The sequence below is a fragment of the Brienomyrus brachyistius genome, unplaced genomic scaffold, assembly GCF_023856365.1.
Source record: "Brienomyrus brachyistius isolate T26 unplaced genomic scaffold, BBRACH_0.4 scaffold67, whole genome shotgun sequence".
In the NCBI taxonomy this organism is placed as follows: Eukaryota; Metazoa; Chordata; class Actinopteri; order Osteoglossiformes; family Mormyridae; genus Brienomyrus; species Brienomyrus brachyistius.
Window position 1 is genome coordinate 164,177 of NW_026042342.1, and position 19,093 is coordinate 183,269.

Sequence of the window (19,093 nt, forward strand, 5' to 3'; positions counted from 1 at the left end):
TGTCATTGATCGGGGCGAGCAGACTGCGTTTCCTGCATCCAACCACAGCTGCATGTCCTCTCACCAAATTCACTTGGTGCATGTAACCGGACCAACTCTAGGAGCAGGAGGCTATGTGGCCGGTGGCTGAATTTCAAGGGAGCTTGCGGGTCATTGAACAGTGGCTCAGAAAAGGGGCTGTTGCTGTAGTGTCCCAGAGAGGGTTGGCCATTGATTCGTCTTCCAAAGAAATCGCTCTATTCTTCTGCCGAATAGGGAACCTAATACCCCCCCCCGCGCTGAGATAAACGGGATTGTAGGCTGGGGAAATGCTTAACCGTTTCATTCGTGAGTGCCTGCCACCTGAAAAAGACACACACACATGCTGTATCCCTATTGCACTTTAATTAATACTGAGACTAACAATCCAGAGTAGATAGTAGCTGGATACAGTGCCAAACACAACGGCTATCCAACACCTTTGGCTGCATTAATAACAATACATTAAGTATGTGTTTCACAGTAGTGGAACGCCCTATTTTTTGTGTTTGGCCAAAGTAGGGGTAAGGTAGTTATTTTCTTCCCCATAACAGTCCAGGGTCTTTCTGTGTCATGTGACTGAAGCAGTGGGGGGGGGGGGGTCAAAGGCCTCAGTGGTCGAGGATGCGCAAGTTGCCTGATACTATCTTGTTCTCCAGCATTGCGCCTGCCGGAATGTCGATTCGGTCTCCGTGATTGGCTATGATGATAACTGTTCCCTGGAGGGAGATGGAGAGCAATTATTGGAAGGAAGCGACAGACGTATCATTGCTACCCACAGGCCCGATGCTATGAATCCTCACCTTCAAAGAAACCTGTTTTCCAAAGGTGACATCTCCAGACACAGTCAGGTGGTCTAGTTCCAGCATATCTGGTATACTCTCGAATCTCATGAGGAAGTCGTGGACCTGCAGATGGACAGAAAGTTTGCTGGGATAGTCTGCCAAAATCTCTCAGCAAACAGTTTAAATCAGAGCATGCACAACTTATGCTCAAACCTGCTAATTAATGGAACCCAAAGGCACTCCCAATATTTACAATCACTGACATTTACTTTTTGTTACCAAAGTAATGGGGACTAGCTTTTCTGCTGAGTGCTGGCCCTTATAATTAGACACCCCTCATTACACTCTTGCTTAATTATATGAAGACAGAAGGTTTAGGAGGTGAAGTCACATGACATGACTCCCATAAGCACCGCTGGGCTAGGATAAAACAAGAGTGCAGAAAAGCTTACCGCTGAACGTTAGAAGCAAATCATTATCAGCAAAAGTGCTCACAACACTAACAGGATAAAAGCGGAAAGGGGGAATAAGGATTAACTTCAATAGAAGTGTGTTGAGAAGGTATAGCTTGAGCTGTCTGTTATTCCGACAGCTAAAATGGACCATTCCGTATGAGCACCAGACGCACGTTTACACCGATTTTGCTTCTGCAAGCATGACGGCACCCTGGATGGGGGGGCCTCTTTGCTCTTCCTGGCATGCAAGCTTGCTCTTTGTGTCTATTCATCATTCAGCATCAGAAAGCCCACCCAAAGAGAAGCTCAACCTTCCACGGCAACAGTCTACACAGTAGGTCCATTTAAAAGCTAAGAATACAAATCGGTCAATCCGAGGTGTCCCAAAAAAAAGCATTGTGGAACAGATATTAAAGTCTTTAGTTACATTCATCCATCATCCATGACTGCATGTCCAATATAGGGTTTCTGTGTTGACCTACAGTCTATCCCAGCAAGCATTTGGTTAAAAGACTGGGAACACCTTAGACCATCCATCCATCCATCCATCAGTACCCGCTTGTCTTATTCAGGGTCTGGATCCTAACCCGAAAGCTATTGGTGCAAGGCAGGGAACAGCCCAGGATGGCCAGGGCACACTCACACAACATTCATTTAAACATGCACACCTAGGGTCAATGCGGCATCTCCAATTAACCTCAGCATGTGTTTGGACTGTGGAGGGAAACCGGAGTCCCTGGAGGAAACCCCACAACAATACGGAGAGAACATGCAAACTCAACAAACGTGGCGCCAAGGCGGAGACTAATACGAACTGCATATTTTTGGATTTCAGCAAGGAACTGGACCAGAGAAACATACTAATTACCTCGAACCCCCAAACAGGACATGAGGGAATAGTGCTATTCAACCCACTGCCCTATTATTGAATTGCATGTCTAATAAGAGCTGCAATGGGAATCTACTCCATACATTCTTGCATGGGAGAGCAGAGGGTTGTCCTATACCTTGGTGAAGGAGCTTCCCAGCTTGACATGGGGTGTTGTAGGGAACTCCCTCTTCTTGCTCATGGTAAGCGAGCCAGCATCCAGCGTGTAGAGGTTGGACATGACCAGCAGCAGGTCTGAGGTGGTCTTGACGGGCAGGAAGCGGCTACGTGGAACGTTGATACCCAGCGCATTGTCGAAGCTCTTGATGGCTGCTCCAACCGCCGTCTCCAGCTGGATGATGTTGAGTCCGCCGTCCAGAGTCTGGTCACACGAGGGGAGGGACAGCCATCAGCACAAACTCAGACAGGAGAACAGCATTGACCAAGCCTACATTTTCATTACAGTGCTTACACTGTAATGTATTCATTTCTTGGGTCATCCAGGGTAATTTGCCTTCTCAAACCACAATATAAATACAGCATTGTTACCAAGAGCAGGAACAAGGCTTCAAAACAGTACCGCTTGCTGAGTATGTGTATGCTAACATTAGCTACCCACCGATGCTCTACACTCTAAGCAAAAGAAAGTAAGATTCAGTACTGGATGCTTGATGATTAACCTGGGAAATAAAGAACTTTCTCACTTCAAGACTCATAGTGAAGTTGGAATCCCACTGTGAATACAAGACCTTGCAATAAGCTGGAGAAACACAGTAAATAGTCACTCGAGAGGGGAAAACTGCAAGTACAAGGCACTGTGCAGGTATTAGCTGGCATTAATTTCTTCGGCTAGGATTTCTTCAAAAGGGAGTCACTTCTCCTGATTGCAGTCATAGCTAACCATTCCCAGTGTTTCCACACATCCGTGCACATCTATGGTTTCAGAGTCCTGGCACACAAAGAACAGGCTCAGCCCCCATCTAGTGCCCTAGTACTTACCTTAGGGTTCACAATGATCTCCATGTCCATGGAGTTCTTCTCCTGCAGCCTCTTGATTGCAGGTAGGGAGATCCACAGGTTGTTGGTGTTGAAGATCTTGAACTTGGTGACAGATTTGAACTCATCCACATGGGCCTTAGGCACCTGCGCTATCTCCAACAGCCTGAGCTTGCCGTCGTACTCGATCAGCGTCCCACCCTAAGTGTGAAGATTTCAGCGTCAATAACCATTTTCTCCGAAGGTCTACATCAGTAACTAATAACGGACCAAACACCAGGTCTTAAAGATGACTGTCAGCGGCAGGAGGAGCCTACCTTGACATCGGCCCGTGTCTTGTCGGTGACCTCCATAACGAACTCGCATCGCTTGCCTTCCGGCTGGCTCATCAGGTGGTGCAGGATGTGCAAATCCACCGTGGCACCCAGATTGTCGATGTTGGACACAAACATATACTCTTTGCCCTCGGCGATTAGCTGGTCCAGCAGGCCCGAGTTGTAGAAGCTGGCGTAGATATCACCGTGGCCAGGGGGGTACCAGGCCTCTGCGTTCTCTCCTGACAAACCCATGTCCTTCGCCACTGGGAGGAGGGACTCCTTGTTGATCCTCGGGTACCTAGGTGGGACCTTGGGTTGGTTGAATTGTGCCTACGATACTAATTTAGGCAGTCTTCTGGTGACCATTTAATAAAATCAGGAAATGCACCCTTAAGAACAGAAGTAAAACTCCGATGTGGCATCATCTAAGTGTACAAGACCGAGCCAGCAGCAGACTTTCTGAGAATGATCAGACAAAGATCTTGGGTGAGACTCTTTTGCAGCAGCCTTTTGTGATCCTTCCATCATGTTATATAATACAGGCCTGTCGCCCTTCACTGTGGATTCTGCTACATTCGTCACCATTCATCCTACCTTTTACTCCTTTGCCTTAGCAGTCATGTAAGCCACTCTGGATAAGAACATTTACTACACTAATAAATGCAAATGCACTGGCGGGCAGAAAGCAGACACCCCCTTATATATTTCAGGACTATGAGTAGACCATGAGCTCGACTTCCTGGTGCGGACGATATCCTGGCAGAGATATCCACCGCGTTGGGAAACCCCAGCAGCACATCACAGGCAGAATCTTGAAGGATGCTACATTAGCAGCTGCTCATGATTTAAACTGCACCTCCTCACCCCGATAAAACCTCTACAAATAATACCATAGCTACAGCCCTTAACATCTGCCCTTGAGAACAATCTCACCTCTCCGATAATCCAATCAAATTGCACCCTTCAAAATCAGAGCCATTTATATGCTTTCCTATCCCAGAGGCAATCAAACTAAGTGCATTATACTCCTTTGAAGGCTATATATTAATAGGTTTCATTAACCTCCAAATGCAATACTGCCATAGATTATCCTGCTGTATGTCAGTACTGTTACAGGCACACGGTCTCCATCCAGTGCATTAGGATGTGACATCAGAGAGCAGCTGGATGCTGCAGACACACGGCTCCGCTGGTCCATGAACTCGCAGTAAAGCCAAAGCATCAACTATAACCCTGAAAAGGACAAAGATGTCTGATATTTAGGAAGCTGCATGCAAAAATGATCATTTTCAAAATAATGAAAAAATATGGAAGAACTCAACAGTAACTCGACACTCCCTGACTTGCCGATTAACTGCCGATTAACTGCCGATTAACTGCCCCATCAATCGTAACCCTAAACAAGTGATGCGCGCACCTCCTCCGGACAGGTGCCGAGTAACACATTGTTCCTTTTGCCCCTATAGGCTGCAGGGCTGGAGGTTCAAACCGCACCCCCGTCTGAGAGTGCAACTTGCTCCCATTTTTGCATAGGTACCCACAGGGAGTACGCAGTGCTCCTCATGCAGTTCAAATACATGCAGCTGGATGAGTGAGTGTGTGTGTGTCACATACATATTACAGTGTGGGGACCACATGTTCCACAATGTAATAAAAACCTGATATTTTAACGCTATTTCGACCACTTCTTCAGTTATGAAGAACTGAATGCAAAAAATCTGTGAATGCAATCAAAACACTAAAAATGCCGAAAGTCTTGTATGTTGTTTGGTTAGATATGGTCAAGGTTAGGGCTGGGTTAGGGTTACAGGTTGTCGTCCCTGGGATTAGAGTGTTACCCATAAAAATTAATGAATGGTTATAAAGGAGAACATGGTGTGGTGGAGACTAGAGCCTAATGAACATGGTGTAGTAGAGAACAGAATCACAGCGAACAAGGTGGAGTAGATCTAAGAACCAGAGTGAATAAGATGTAACTTATGATGTAACACAGACCAGAACTGGGTCTGCAATAAATGAAGCAGCACAGAGCAGTGACTTATGTCAGGGTTCCCCAATTCTGATCCTGGAGGCCAGAATCCGACAGTTTGCAGATTTCCCTGCCCAAACACACCGTAATCAGCTACTTACCAGGTTTAGTGGGTGTGTATGAACAGCGAGATCTGAAAACTGTGTTGGGTTCTGGCCCTCCAGGAGCAGAATTGGGGAACCCTGACTTACACGCCTTAGAGGGGAGCGTTTGATGTAACAGGGGTCAGGACTAGAGGGCGGCACATACCTGCTCTGATTAAAGGTGTGGATTTTCACCCGGTGATGTGCGTACTTCTGCAGGATCTTCTTGGTGTCCTCATCCGTGTTGAACGAGTTCATCAACACTAGAGGCACCTCTACGTTGAAGGTTTTGTTCAGGTGCTGAAAAAAAAACATGGACAGGGGCCAGTTTTCCAGAAGGGTTGGTCATCTAAGGCCACGTCAGACCTGGAAACCTCAGTCAAACCAGCTGGAAAGACAGGAGGCCCAGCATGCTATACATCCTCCTTCTGGAGTCAGTCGGTCAGCCTGGTCAAGGACCCTGGAAAACAGCAGCCTGCCTAAGCAAGACCCCAGCCCTGCAATGGCTGCACAGGCCGGCCAGACAACTTGCCTTTCCGCAAACAGCACCTAAAACCAAGCAGACATCTGCTCCGTTTTCCCAGAAAGAGATAAATAAATCCATGTGTCTAAGCTTTAGCCAGTGAGCGGTGGGGGGCACGGGGCTCTGTTTTGGAGGACAGGGAGGACTGCTTTTCTGCTGCCATGGAAACCTGTGTTAGGGGGCTCTTCACTCCCAGAACTCCGACCAGGCGGAATGGATGTTAATAGAAACCCGATACTGAGCCCCTTTGCTGAGCTATTTCAGCCGTAACACAAACAGCGACACCATGGAACGCCAATGAAGAGGTAAAAGGTACGTTTCAGCCCATCCAACTCATACACAAGTCTGCAGGCCGCTAACACAAGTTGCTAACCGGCATATTAGCATGACTTTCGCAATAATCTGAGTGACCTGATTATGTTTCTGTCAAAACCGAGTTCATGGCCGTCTTTCAGTCTGTCACTGGCTGTTGCCACAGCATCCTTCACCGGGAACAGACCCAAAAGTGGCGGATGGGACGCCGCCAGCCAGCCTACCTCGATCTGCTGCACGGTCAGGTCCAGGAAGGTGTTCTCGTTGCGCACACTGATGAGGCTCTTGGGCCCTTTGCATCCCATGCTGGTGCCCAGGCCGCCATTGAGCTTGATCACCACAAGCTTGTTCAGGCTAGTCGCCACGCTGTCCGGCAGCCCCCGCGCCTTGATCTTCTCATAGGGCTGGATCTGCGGGGTGGGAGGGGCCAGACGGGGGTCACTTGTGGCATGCGGCGTTCCGACAACATGCCGTTACGATAACCGGAGGGCGGAATGCGAATGATGGCTGTTTAATTTTCACACTCTGAAATGCTACTGCAACGTGGGACAACATCCAGCCATAAACCTGAAAAGGATAATTAGTGCAAAATTACAATACTCATGCTAGACAAAAGGGGAGCTAGTCAGTGACAGCAGCCCAAGTACCACATCTGATATTCGTGTGCGTGTCTCTCTCTCTCATATAAAAAATATATAATTTTTTACATTTCTGTTATTTGAGATCTGACAAAAATACTTCTACCATTTGGGAGTCAACTCACTTAACATAATGCCCCCCCACCATACAGATGAACAGCCTGCACTCATTGCAGTGACTCTGCCTGAGGGTGGGGTGATTTGAATACAAATCAGATGGCATTCCCTGTTTGTCCTTTCTGAGCTCATTCCTCAGCCCCCGCGGGAGAGACCACTCAGTCTCCGGCTCACGACTCGCCCAAACGCTCCCTCCCCCCCCAACACCCACCCCCACACTCAGAAGGAGGTGCAGTTGAAGTCATGTCACGGATGCGTCCCGAATGGTCGGCAGACTTGATCTTCATGCTTCCCCAACTGGGCTGTTGACCGCGAGGCTACTTGTAAGGATGTGACACTAACGGTCTTGTCTGCCCCCCAGTACTGACAGGATCAGAGCCCCTGCTCCACACCATATGTGGTGAATTCCTAATTATACAGCGTTAAAATCCCACCATTCCATGCTTCATATTTGGGTACCTGATGTTAGAGGGGAATGGGGATAACAAAGATCCGAGGGGGGACTCTGGCAGTGAAGCAATGGCACTGCACACTGCACACTGCACAGAGATGACCTGACTGCTGCCCCAAATTAAACCTCGACATTTTTGCGACCTTCCAAAAAAGGCACACTGGCCTCTGGGCCCAGCCGCACGATGCGTTCTGATGCTTATTCGATACAACGGCACGGTAAACGCAACATCGAACAAACATCTGAAGCACGGCCCCGCTGCTGAGGATGCCTGGTTCAAGCTAGCCCCTTAAGCACAACGTTTAAAAAGCTACAAAAAAATGAGGCAAAACATATCAGTCATCAAACCAAAATCAACCATTAGCTCATTTCAGCCATTTCTGAGCTGGATTTAACATCTGAATTTAACTAGAAACATTACCTAAAACATCAGGAATCCCTAACTGCGAACCACTCCCCATGCAACGAAACAATTACGGCAAACAAAGATACAAATAACTGCCTTACCAAGGGGTTTATAATTAACTTACAAAACCGAGGGTTCCAAACACAACAATATCAATTCTCTAATAAAAACAATTGCATCAAGCAGCTCAAATAAATCAAGTATAATTGTCCTAAGAAGAGAGAATCTTCTCTTCTCGTGCCTTTCATTCGTACCAAGGATAACACAAGCTATCAAGGAGGAAAAACACAAATAAATGAAGGCATCTTAAATGGCAACAGATCAGCTGAAGCAACAACCAGCAGAAGGAACACTTAGCGGGCTATGAAGGTAAACGGAAGACAGGCATCGTGGGAAACTGAGACTGAGATATACATCTTATTTACAAGAATTTCACATGTATTTCTGATGACATCCTGCATCTGTGCCTGGGCTCGCACAGGTCTGATGAAGTGCCATGCGTTTGTACTGCATCGGATATTTGAGTCACTCCATGCATGGTGAACCTTCTCCCATTTCCATCCGTTAGTGACGTCTCACAGAGTTCTGGCCTAACAGAAGCATTCAAAACAAGACGGGCGATTACTCCATAGCTCCTGTGTTTGACGTTTCGTAACGCGTCAGAGTATACGTGGTGTAACGTTGAATGCGTTGCTTGATCACGGTGTGGGCTTCCGTTACAAAGAGGAGAATGACAGGCTGACTTCTGAGGACAGTCACTGATCACAACTGTAGGGACGTTGGGCAACAGGAAAGGGTGGCGTCTTTAGAACAGGGACCTCTACAGCTTTCGGAGTGACCCGGTGACAGGTTCAAGGGATTGAGGCACATAAGTGGGCAGTAGGAAAGGAAATGTAGCAACTCCCCTCCCCGGAGACTCTGTGCGACTCACCAATGCCTTTTCCAAGTGGCTGAGCTCAAGCTGCTCCGCTCAGGAAAAACAGCTTCAGCCTTAGAGTCCCGGGAGCGTCTGGTATTTATGCTACACCGACAAGCTCACGGCTAAAAGGTCGTTACTGGAAGTCACATGACATTCCAGATGTCCAACTGCTGCCGGCGCAGTTCATAAATAGTCATGCGAGCATATAATTGGTGCTTCTCCAGGGTTTCTGTGGTAAATTTCGTTTATGTTTATTTAACACAAGAGTGTCATCAGAAGCCCATTTCACCTTTTCGGCTCGGTCCTGAGCGGACTGGTGAGTGTAAGTGCTGTAACAAATTCTAAAGGTGAAGGGGTGGCTCTACACTTTCGAAAGGGCAGACAGTGAAGATGAATAAGTTAATAGGCTTTTTGTCTGGCCAGAGCATCACTGTATGTAATTACATAAATGTTTAAAAGATAACAAGTACAACAAACAGATGATCTTAGTGAGTGTAGTTGTTAATACAGGCCTGCCGCTAGAGATGTTACAACGTGATGCCGGTGGTAGAGATTTCTGGAATCCGCAGCTCTTAGTCAAGGTCAAGGTCGCCATCATTAAACCGTTAACGTTGCTAATGCTAAAAGAAAAATTCATACAACCTTTGAGTAAGACGGCTCATCAGAGGAAAAATAACACCATAAAGAAACCCACAGCCCCGCATCGCTGATCCACATTTGTAAACGATGAAACGCAAATCCATGCAATAGGAGGAAGGGTTGCTTGGAAATGTCACTGCTTTTGCCGGACCATGAGGGGTGGGCTAGCTCACCACAGAGAATGTTGACATGGACGCTGCCCCTGTTCCCCACCTCCCACACCTCCACACATGCCTCCACACGTTACCGTGAAAGAGGAGACCCCTAAAGCCGCTGAGGATTAGATGGATCGCTCCACGCAGCTGGCAGAGCTCGGCTATCCTAAGTCAGACCAGCGCGGGGCCTGTAGCCAAATCCCTCACAATCAGCCTGTGTGCAGCAGAACACCCCCCGCGCTGGCCGCCGCTCCCCCGAGAGCCCACACCCCAGCAGACGTGGCCCATGAGAGGCGTCTTTCAAAAAGCAGCGGCCAGGAGAACCTCCTGCTCGGAAACGCTACCTCAGGGAGATGCTATCGCTCTCCTCGGAAGCCTGCGCCCTTTTTTGGGAAACTCCCCCAGGACAGGTTTGACTGGTCATAGTTAAACGAGACTCAGACTATCTGGCCAGTTCAATCCCCAAAACAGAGTCCCCCTGGCTGGGCCCTCGATGAAGCAGTTCTCTCAGTCACACAGTACTGGAGACCAATAGTCACATAGTAAAACAAAACCACATGGATAACAGAACCACATGTAGGACAATACAGCCCCGTCACCAGGTAACACACAGACTCATCAGCCCACCCAACTTTTAGTGCAATAGAACCTACCCTCCAAGCTTTTAACCTCCAGTTTGCTGCCCTGCTAGAAGCCACAGGCTGTAGATGTGGGTGCGAAAACCGCATTCAGGACCCAGGTCTCTGCTGACGGTCTCTTTCGGGAAACCACAGGAAGTTTGCTAACAACACATTAACAGTAAGTGAGCAAGCTGGGTAAAGGGCAAAGCGAAGCATTAACCAATAAATCATGTGCTGTTGGTGACTCACGATGCATCCTCTTTTTTTAATGCTTTTATTGATACCTGTGGGGGTCCGATTTCTCTGTTCGCCCACCATGACACACAGACACATATGGGGCTGAGAGGAAGCTCGGCAGTGAGGGGCAGCCACTGGCAGTGAGGGGCAGCCACTGGCAGTGAGGGGCAGCCACTGGCAGTGCTACGCATGGAGCTGAGGGTTAAGGGCTTTGCTCAAGTGCCTATGGACGTGACTATTCTGCTGCGTGCGGGGCTTGAACCGGCAACCTTCTGATTCACATGCTGCCCCTTTCCATTTAGGAGGAAACTTTTTTTCCAGGCTCCATTATTTACCTGCAGCCGTAGATCCTAGGCTTGCCCAAGGCCAGCTTTAGCACCAGCGCCCCCTGTCTATAAAAGTGAAATTGCCCCCTCAGAAGATGGCGTCCAGGCGATCAGTCGCATGTGTTGCCCACTGGACTGACCCACCCTGATGATACAAAACAAAGACTGTGGGATTTAATCTGGACAATCAGACTGTTATAAAGAGAGCTTTGCGAAAAAGATAGAAATTCCGAACCAAAGATGATTGATGATTTGCTTTGCATAGATGGTGAACGCAAGACAACATGCAAACGGCCACACAAGGACCAGCAGGATGGGGTGGGGCAAATCCAGTATGACAGTAACTACCCTGTCATCACACATCCTACCATGCTTTCAACAGTTCCCCTACAGTGTGTTCAATCGAGAGGGCCGAAATGTGACATTTCAGAGCTTTAGACCTCATATGGTGTGTAGTAGTGGACAAACTCTGAAAGCAAATGCGCCCAAAGACCACTTGGTGGGGCTGTTTGAATCACAGTGGAGACTAAAGGCACAAACTTGAACCGCATTGATTTGAAGGGAATACTCTACAGTCAGAGCAGCAATCAGTAAGCCGGTTTTGTGCAGCTCCATGTAACACTGAAAAGCTGAAACACAAACTGAGACAATTTGAGAAAACAACAATTTAATTGTGAAAAGTAATGAAGTACATAAAATCCAGGGCTGTGTGTAGAAAAGTTATTGATAATTATTGGTCTCTTTCTGAGACCGAGAACCGTTTACACAACCACCTAGCCCCCAGCATCTAAGTCCAGACATGACAATAAAAGCAGACCCCTTTCCGCAGTGATCAGAGGTGATATCATCACCCCCTCCCCAGCTTCCTGGCGAGCCAGAGAAGTCATTGGAGGTCACAGTGTCACAGCCGCTTCTGCATAGCAGAGCAGGGTCAGGCTAATAATAGGGTAACTGCGTGTAAGGATGATTATCGGAAGGGGGTGCCACTGAAATGTCACACGGACTGCTTGCACCCCCCTCCCACACATTCTGCTCCCCTCGCTTAGTTACGTTCTCGCACTTACACAACACAGGCACGTGCACAGCATGACCCCAGCTCAGAGACGCTGAAATCTGCACTCGCTCCCGTGGTCACGGCGATCATGGGGTCACGGCGATCATGTGGTCACGTGCCACGTTGAAGATCTTGTCTTACCGCCTGCTCTCCCTCCTCTCTCTCTCCCCCCCCTTCAGTAACCCACGCACTCACAGCCCCCACACTCTCGTTTCAGACATGTTCCCTTCAGCTGGGACAAAGCAGGAAACCCGAGACTGTCTCAGTGTGTCCCTGCGCGGTCGGACTGAAGAGCCTCTGTCAGCTCACCAGCTCGGCATCAGTGCCAGAAGAGGCCTGCCTCTCCATTAACCTGCTCACACAGTCTCATGGAGCTGTCCCCTTCCACGGAACATGTTTTATCATGAGCCTGTACTGTCTGAGGCCATCTGGAAGAGAATGGAGCTCCAATGGAGTCTGGGTCCTAGTGATGCATGATATATCAGTTAACGTATCGATTTTGGGCCATATTCATAAATCATAAAGATGCCTGATGTGCTGATCTTAGCCGATATTTACACTGCATCAATTTTCAAAGTTAATGGCACCACAGCTAAAGACACAATTACAGAAATAATGGAGATTGGACTAGACAGACAGTCAGCCCCTTCCCGTAGTTTCACCAGCTCATTCAGCACTTAGGTCTCAAAGTATTGGTCCGCGAGAAGGTTTCGTACAGCTTACGACATGTTTTTAATTTGTTACTAAATCTGCACTGCAACTGAATCTTTCTTTTTCCACAAAAAAATGTAACATCGTTTCGCTAATCTTTCACGACAGGATCAGAATTCGGGAAGGTCTCAGTGTCGGTTAGAGCTGCACAGCGCTGGAAAAAAATTAACACAGCGACGTTTAAAATCCCTACAATAAACGCCGTAATATTTATAAAATAGTTTTGGTCAAATAAGTTGATGTGTTCCTACAAGTTGTGCTGGCAAATCACTTGCTTTTGCTCAATATCGTCTCTATGGAATCAAAAAAATTTCCAAACAGCAGAAGCTGAATGTCTGTTGGTCTTGTTCACTTTTCTCATTCTCACACTTTTTTGTTAAATTACCCATAAACGTGCCACACTGTCAATAAATGAGTAGCAAGAGCAAAAACGATTGGATTGGACGCCGATGCAGAGCTCATGCAAAAGCAGTGGTGGGAAACTTTACACTGATATTTTCAACAATTAGATATTACTGAACTTGCAATGCTTGCTTAGTGTTTCCTGTGACTAAACAAAAATATCAAACTACTGGTTCTGCCCAAAGTTACTCTCACTTTGTCTTGTCACTGTCATCTCAGGCTGGATCTCTGGTGACTTCAGACCTGTACAGAGCTTTGTGAAAATGCTGCTTGTCAAGTGCACTATATAAATAAAATAAACTGAACTTTACACGTTGGTAGAACTGTGTTCAGAGATCACACTGCCTAAAATAAACCATGCAGCCACCAACATTCACTTAGGATTGGTCATCTGAAGGCTGAACCGACAGTGACACCAAATAACTTACATAACAGTACAAGTTCATGTAACTGAAGCTCTGTTGACTATCTAGAAGTTATGTCGACATTTGCAAACACAGGATTGTGGTTGGAGGTTAACAAGCCCTGGAGAGCAACCTCTCCCTGTACCTCACTTTATTAGCTGTATGCTAGGCCACACAAGGTGCAGTTTACTTGCAAAACCCCCAACAAAAAATTTTCTATTTTAAAAAGTCCCCCATGTTTTCTGTGTGTTGAGAACACTGTGGTATTGACTGATGCAGCCACTACAGCAACTTACCGAATCCTCCGGAGGTCTGTGAATCTTCGGCCAGTCCACAGAAGGTCCTTTGGCTTGCAGGAATCTGTGGAATATCTTCTTAAAGCCCTCGAAGTTCTTCCTGGCAAGCTAAAAAGAAAAATGGGACAAGGCAGTAAAGCAAAGCCCAGATATGGCCAAAGAGCTCCCAAGGAGGTGAAAAGGTGTTTATAACGCTTTATGAATGCAATATAATGCATTATGAAGGTATCTATAATGCATTATGATGACTGCTTTAAGTGTTACCGTATATTTTTTATATCAGCATCAATCTATATGCAGACACTACAGATGACAGGATCTTTCGTGCAGCATGAGGACTGAAGTGAGGGTCTGAGAAAACCTGCTAACCTAGCCACAGCGGACTTTCCAATAAACTGCATTAATTCAGTGTGCTCCACATCTAGCTTCAAACGGCCTACATATTTGGTTGTCCCAGCTGCCCCTCTATTTCAATAAAATCAATATTTATTGCTAATACTTTTTCCCCCCTACAATAAACTTTTCAAACCAATGACAATAAAAAGCATTGCGTCTATGCAGAGTCTAGCTGATAGGTTCCCGTTGTGAAGAACACACAGCTTATAACTATTTTTGTCTTTGGCAAATCGCCTTTGATCTGACAGCTGTTCGATCTTCACACAGCAAAGCATTTCCACTGAGAACATTTTAATCCCCTCCTGTTTGTTCCCAATATTAAGACACGAACATTCGTCTTTTGACTTTTCCAGTTATGAAGTTGCCCCTCAGTTGAGTGCATAATTATCTTCACTGGGATTACCATTTTTTAATCCTCTACGAGTTCCAAAAACCATTTAATTGCACTGGCATCTGTTCCCTCCAAAGGGGCTGGGCTGTAGAGCCAAAGAGCGTGGCAGAGAGTCTGCATCGTACCCAGCGGTACTCTCCAAAGGAGTTTTGACTGCACTTTGCATATACGTCGCATCTAAGTTCTTAAACCGCATTCAGTTTTGCAAATGCATGGTCATATGATACAGGCACAAAGAGTCCAAACTTGCTAGACAGGTGTAGACTTGTTTTAAAGAACAGAGTCCTGTTTCATCGGTGGTCCTCCTGTTTCTCATCCTGAGAATGAATAGCAGTTGTTGTTCTTCTGAAGTGTAAAGCAGGTAATGTACAACATCCAGAACCTAAAATGTAGGGTGGCGGGGGGGCGATCACAGGCAGCTCAAGGCAGGAACTCCAGTGACAGGATGCCAGTCCAGTGCTGGGTGCACACCCACAGTGACATGGTAAAGGCAACGTACAGTTTTGGGCTTTTTGAAGAAAGCACAAGTGACAAGGAGGGGTCATGCAGGCACTGCCCTCCCAGTGCAGGAACAGAACCTTCTTGGTGGTGTGGAGAAACCAAAACTCAAAATAACAATGAAACTAAATCAACTTGAACTTCATCTTTCCAGCAATTGAGAAGGTATCAACTTCACAAAAAAACAGGGAGTTGGACAGATGGATGGAAAAAGTATTTATTCATATTGGCATGATTTCCTTTCATTCCAGGTGATTCAGGCTACAAACAGACAGGTTATCATTTGCATTGAGAACTTGTTTTTATATCTTTCATGACCACTATTATTGATTAAAAACAAAATGTATATAAACGGTGAATTTCAACTGAATTTTTAAAATAACGAGACACCTTTCATTCCACCTCTTTGAAGTTTTTGGCCTATGCGGCTCCGCGGGGGCCACCTGTCCGTCGCCGTGCCGCCCCTCGGAGAGCTGAGCTCACCTCCGCCTCGGCGCCCTTGGCCGTGCCCAGCAGCTTCTCCAGCTCCGTGTGCATGGACGCTTCCAGCTCCTTCCGCATCACCTCCTGAAACTCTGCCATTCCGCTGTTGGGGGCCCTGCTGGTTAAACCTGCGGAAGAGGACAAAAACGCTCAGGCAAGCATCTAGTTCATTAACGAAACAGCAAGAAATGTAAAGAAAAGCACCTTATCGTGCGACGATCACACTGCTCTCCTGCTTTGCAGGCCTCTGGCTTTTCCTCTACAATTTGAGATAGTAGTGCTATCTCAATACTAGAAACGCCACTCTTCGTATAAAAACCACCAGTAAGTTCCTTGTTAGATAATTATATTCATATATTAGGCTAACGGACAAATTTAGACACAAAAACAAACTCGCAAACATTTAAACCTGAAGATGTATTTAAAGAGAATATGATCAAACAGGGGCGGCATGGTGGTGCAGTGGTTAGCACTGTTGCCTCACACCTCTGGGACCCAGGTTCGATCTCTGCCTGGGTCACATGTGTGTGGAGTTTGCATGTTCTCCCCATGTCGTCGTGGGGTTTCCTCCAGGTACTCCGGTTTCCCCCCCACTGTCTAAAGACATGCTGAGGCTAATTGGAGTTACTAAATTGCCCGTAGGTGTGCGTGTGTGAGTGAATGGTGTGTGAGTGTGCCCTGCGATGGGCTGGCCCCCCATGTTCCCTGCCTCATGCCCATTGCTTCCGGGATAGGCGCCGAACCCAGTAGGATAAGCGGTTTGGAAAATGGATGGATGATCAAACAGGAAACTTTGAAATAATGCAGGGAGGTAGAATCAATACGTCACTTACAGACTATAAGACACTTAGGTGTTTGCAGCCTGTCTCTTGCCAATCTCCCAGAGTTCAGAGTTGATTCCATTATAACATAATGAATAAAGAGAGACCTCAGCACACACCCCACAGAACCTGCTCCTCTTCATGTATCTATCTGGTATTTCATGCAGCTTACACATTTTTAAAGTTGCCCCCCCCCATAAAAAAATTTGCTTCACCCCCCAAATAATAAAAAAAACCTTGACATTTAAATGATTGTCCCCTCAATATGAAACTCACTCTTACGCCACTGCCCGTGGCCTTAGTCTCTTAGTCTAAGAAATGTGTCATTTGTTGCTTAGCATCTGATTATACACCACTGAGCATTTACAAGTACATTTGCAGACAGACAGTTCCTGTGGATTTAAATCTCAAGCCACTATCATGCTTAAGTAGCTACTTATCGCCATTTCACAACCCATGACATAACCTCAAGTCAATGGCACCATGTCTTAAATGGGTTAGGAACGCCAGACACCAAGAAAGGTGCTAGGCTCATTTCAGACCTTCATTCCCCACAAGGCTTAATAGTGAATTTGGTGATTAAATGTCATTGTTGACACACTACGGCACAATACAAAACAATGAATCTCATAACTAAAGCAGTTTCATGTTAGAGACGAAATTACGCTGTAGGCGTACGTACTGCTGCAAACTTAAGGTAACAGTAGAACTTCTAAGAAGTAAAATATTTTGCAGTCGAGGTACCCATAAAACAGCTGTCGTAAAAACGACCGAGTTAAGCAGGCCTAGCCTTCGCCAAATAGTGAACTAGTTTACAAGGAATTTGACATTTCGGGGGTCTTTGAGTTTTTTGGGGGGGGAAAATCGTGGATACACATGTATTTGTACAGCAAAATTAGTAAAAAAAAAAAAACAAAGACCAGTAAATAACATTTATATACAAGCAAGGGCGTGTCGAGCGAAAACTCATTTTACTGTCAGAAAAAAACAAGATTTTCCAAACTAACAACTTCCCAAGAATTTCAATTTCATCAAAGTCTGCAAAGTGCCAGTAGTACAGATATGCATCGGGGTTTTTTCTTTTCTTTTTTCGATGGACAAAACGACGATGTAACACATGACTTGCAACGGTGAACATACACTGCAATTTCCTCCGGTTAATGAACTGCAGCGGCACGATGACTGACAAGACGAATGAAATAGAGCGATCGTCAGGAAACTGACCCGCAGACAGACATGGGTATTTGATGAAGTGCTTATAATGCCGTTTAATTTGTTTTACCACATTAAGAAATGACAGAACCCTTATATTTATAACGAGAAAGTGATTGAAATGTCGCCTACATTCAGTTTAAGCATCTTCCCTTGTCTAACAAAACGATGCTTCCACGTTGCGAGTTAACCCAGTATATTTCACACACAATCTAAATAATCCTTACATTTCTTTCTGAAATCTGTTGTCAACGACCAGCTTGGACACTTACCTTCAACGTATAACGACATCTCTCCTTTATCTTAATATTTTGAATCAATTATCGTAAAAGTAATTTCTTAAGATCCGCCGTTACGTTGCTCCGATAAAGTCCAAATTAAAGCTTCTAAAACCCCGATCTGTACTATAGAAGTTCAATTACGCGTGAAAACAGCTTTCGCATATAGAAGTATTGGGTATACAGATGAAATCGCTCTTTAATAGATTCAGCCTGTAAGTTCCCGTGGCATGATTATAAAATCCTTTTCAATGAACCAAATATTCTCCCCTCCCACTTCAAATAGGGGGAAAAAAAACTCAAAATGCCTAAATGTTGAGACCCCTGACTGGTTTAATCCTTTTTACCGGGAAGAAGTCGCCTGTATCTTATGAATACTTCAACGATTATGAACCAACATAAATGATTAATTTGGGGCGTATTTAGAGGGGAAAAACAGCCCTGATCCGCTAGCTGATAAATAAACCACGGGACGCTTCTTAGGTTGGCTCACGCCAGCCAATACAATCCCCTTTCCTTTTGTAATATATTATACGTTGACCCCCCTTGCTTCCTAATTCATACCAAATCCAGCCCCTTATTGTGAGGGACACCTCCACGCACAGGCAAGGACTATATATATGTAGGGACCTTGCTCATGCTACAAGGTTTGCGCCTGTGGCAGGCATATGCACACAACAGATGCAAGAATCAATCTTATTTCTCCCCATGCATGACACCAACTTAAATGCTAAGCAGCAATGGGTCCACTAGCGGCTAACGGCCAGCATAGGTCCGTGTTTGCGTGATTTTTATTTGCGCTATAGCACACCCAAGTTTTGCGCTGAGCTCTACCCTGAGAAGGAGAAGCGTATGCAAGCGGAAGGGAGGGAGTGAGTGGCGGTCACGGTGCATCCACATCGCCATTCAAGCAAAATGTTCACCACTGCTCTGGAACAGCCATTACCCACCTTTCAACAACTACTTTTGCTTTCCTCAACACTGCTCCAACGATAAGGTGCTTCAAGCACTACAGCGGGATCACTACGAACACCCGTGATCAGGGTAACAGCTTACAAAAGCTACACCAGCACCACGGCACTCACTTATAACGGGCTCCGTCCTAAAGCCTGTCTGCTGTTACTTAAATAGCCAATTCGTTGCCGGAAGTGTTGTATACGTGGATAGAAGGGTGAGCCACTATTGCGTAACTAAATTGACCATTCACAGTAGAACAAAATACCATTTTGCCCAATCAGAATAGCCTTTCGGTG

General features: G+C 46.2%; 1 protein-coding gene across 2 annotated transcripts; it reads right to left on the reverse strand.

Moving 5' to 3' along the window:
* Positions 1–367: 367 nt before the first annotated feature.
* Positions 368–18,974, reverse strand: LOC125725427 (UTP--glucose-1-phosphate uridylyltransferase-like). Of its 2 annotated transcripts, none has more exons than XM_049002346.1 (10): positions 18,791–18,974; positions 15,530–15,657; positions 13,762–13,869; positions 6,611–6,796; positions 5,718–5,851; positions 3,440–3,737; positions 3,126–3,323; positions 2,266–2,508; positions 822–926; positions 368–737 (listed from the first exon to the last, which is right to left on the reverse strand). In XM_049002346.1, the coding sequence occupies exons 2-10, from the start codon at positions 15,626–15,628 to the stop codon at positions 630–632; spliced, it is 1,479 nt and encodes a 492-aa protein (XP_048858303.1). In that variant the 5' UTR covers positions 15,629–15,657; positions 18,791–18,974; the 3' UTR covers positions 368–629. The 2 variants fall into 2 exon arrangements, with proteins under 2 accessions (XP_048858303.1, XP_048858302.1); XM_049002345.1 differs by lacking the exon at positions 18,791–18,974 and adding an exon at positions 17,835–18,345.
* Positions 18,975–19,093: the final 119 nt, after the last annotated feature.

Coding starts and splice junctions, on each gene's coding strand:
- LOC125725427 (XM_049002345.1), bottom strand. Junction 3,324..3,439: donor AGACACGGGCCGATGTCAAG/GTAGGCTCCTCC, acceptor CTTCACACTTAG/GGTGGGACGCTGATCGAGTA. Junction 738..821: donor GAAAACAGGTTTCTTTGAAG/GTGAGGATTCAT, acceptor ATCTCCCTCCAG/GGAACAGTTATCATCATAGC.